At 42.4% G+C, this 1673-nt stretch overlaps 1 protein-coding gene across 1 annotated transcript in view; it reads right to left on the bottom strand.

Moving 5' to 3' along the window:
* The window catches only part of LOC103395439 (connector enhancer of kinase suppressor of ras 2-like), a 24624-nt gene that overhangs the window by 1963 nt on the left and 20988 nt on the right, over window positions 1-1673 (bottom strand). The window contains 2 exon segments of the mRNA XM_025065855.1: window positions 1-2; window positions 4-118. The exon segment at window positions 1-2 is cut by the window's left edge and continues 74 nt beyond it. Coding sequence (XP_024921623.1) covers window positions 1-2; window positions 4-118 — 117 coding nt within the window.

The raw sequence follows: 1673 nt of genomic DNA on the forward strand, positions 1-1673 counted from the left end.
TTGTACTCCAGCCTGCCGGCTGACCTGTGATCAGCTGAGCTGGACAGACTGGTCCGCTCCAGAGCGCGGTACAGATCCCCCAGAGAGTCCGCCTGCATCCTACGCTCCCGTCCGTGGCCTGAAACAAAGAAGAAAGTTTTTACATGACTGTGAAGTGCACACCAGGGTGAAATCAACACACACTAACAAAATTATTTCACAAGAGCAATTTTCTCTCGCCCCTTCATCATATAACAGTCTGGGCAGCTTCTCTCTGCCCACACATTTACATAAGCTGATTATTTGCTACCTGAGCAGCATGAAATCAGCGTGAAATGGCAGAGCTGGAGCTGAAAAGGCCGGCGAAGGGATTTAATAATGCAGCAAATTAACAGAAAGGTCAGTGAAATACAATGAATAACAAGGGCTTTTTCTGTAAAGGCCTGGAAAAAAACACAAAGTGACACCGTGGCCGTGGGTTGGTTTAAATGTTTGGCTGAACTCAGATCAGTTTATTCACACACCAGCCCTTCACTGTCAGTTAGACATAATAAACTCATCTGAATGGAAATAAAATTAAACTTATAAAACACGCAGCAGAATAGCTTTAGCTGTTAAAAAAAGACGCAGCAGAATAGCTTTAGCTGTTAAAGCTAATTAGCCGTTTCCCTTGGTGTGCTACCACAGTTCCCCAGGTTTATTATAAAATAATGCTTGAGTTGAGTAAATAATGAAAACTAATAACACGCGTTTAGACCACAGGTATGTTGGGTGCTGGGTGAAACACAGCAACAAACCTCATAATCAGCCATGACAGCTAAGAGCTAGCAGAGAAATAGCAACTGGCAAAAACTGGTGCAATATTATTTATATTTTCAATTATATATTCATGAAATTAACTGAAAACCTTTTAAAAATCAGTAAATTTATTTCCAATATATATATTCATATTTATTATGTTCTAACTCGTATCTTTTTATCCAACTATCTATGGTTTTAGTCAATCCAAATGATCCACCGTAACCTTTGATTGTCAATTTGTTTTCCCAACACTGCCCTCTGTTGGCACATTTGTGACATTACATGACATCAGTGCCCGTTTTATCGGCTTTAATAGACTCTTTAGGCTCACGGTGAGTCACTGTGACTTCTGTTCCGTGATTCATGGTCAGTTTTTTTTTTTACTCATCTTTATTTTTATACTTTTTATCTCAAAGACGGCGTAAACTTCAGGCCTCAACAGACAAACGAGGACGACGACAGAGCGCCCCCGGGGGTCAGCTTGTTCACACAGCTCTAATTCCACATTAACAAGGGCTGAAAAGAAGAGAATTCATCCTCACTTCACCATCGACCACAGCCAGGAGGCGCCATGACACCTCAATTAGATAAAAGTGAGAACGAGAGGCTGTCGAGATGAATCAGGAATAAATAGACTGCTTAATTTCATCTCACACAGACTGCCCCCCGGAGGTCGAGGAGGGGCAGCAAACGGACTGCCTTCAAGTCCAGTCCAATAAAGCAGCGACCAGCGGCGGTTTAACCTGTGACGTTAACCTCTGGCTCTGAGTGTTAGCAGCTGTGATTAAATAAGTGGAGAAAAGAAGGTCAAGTTGTGTGTTAAATAAAACACTGGTCCACGGCCTGGACATGGACACTCTGGGCCACATGAGGAGAACAGAGGGTTCTATGTA

The sequence above is a fragment of the Cynoglossus semilaevis genome, chromosome 19 (assembly GCF_000523025.1).
Source record: "Cynoglossus semilaevis isolate Cse_v1.0 chromosome 19, Cse_v1.0, whole genome shotgun sequence".
NCBI classification, from domain to species: Eukaryota; Metazoa; Chordata; class Actinopteri; order Pleuronectiformes; family Cynoglossidae; genus Cynoglossus; species Cynoglossus semilaevis.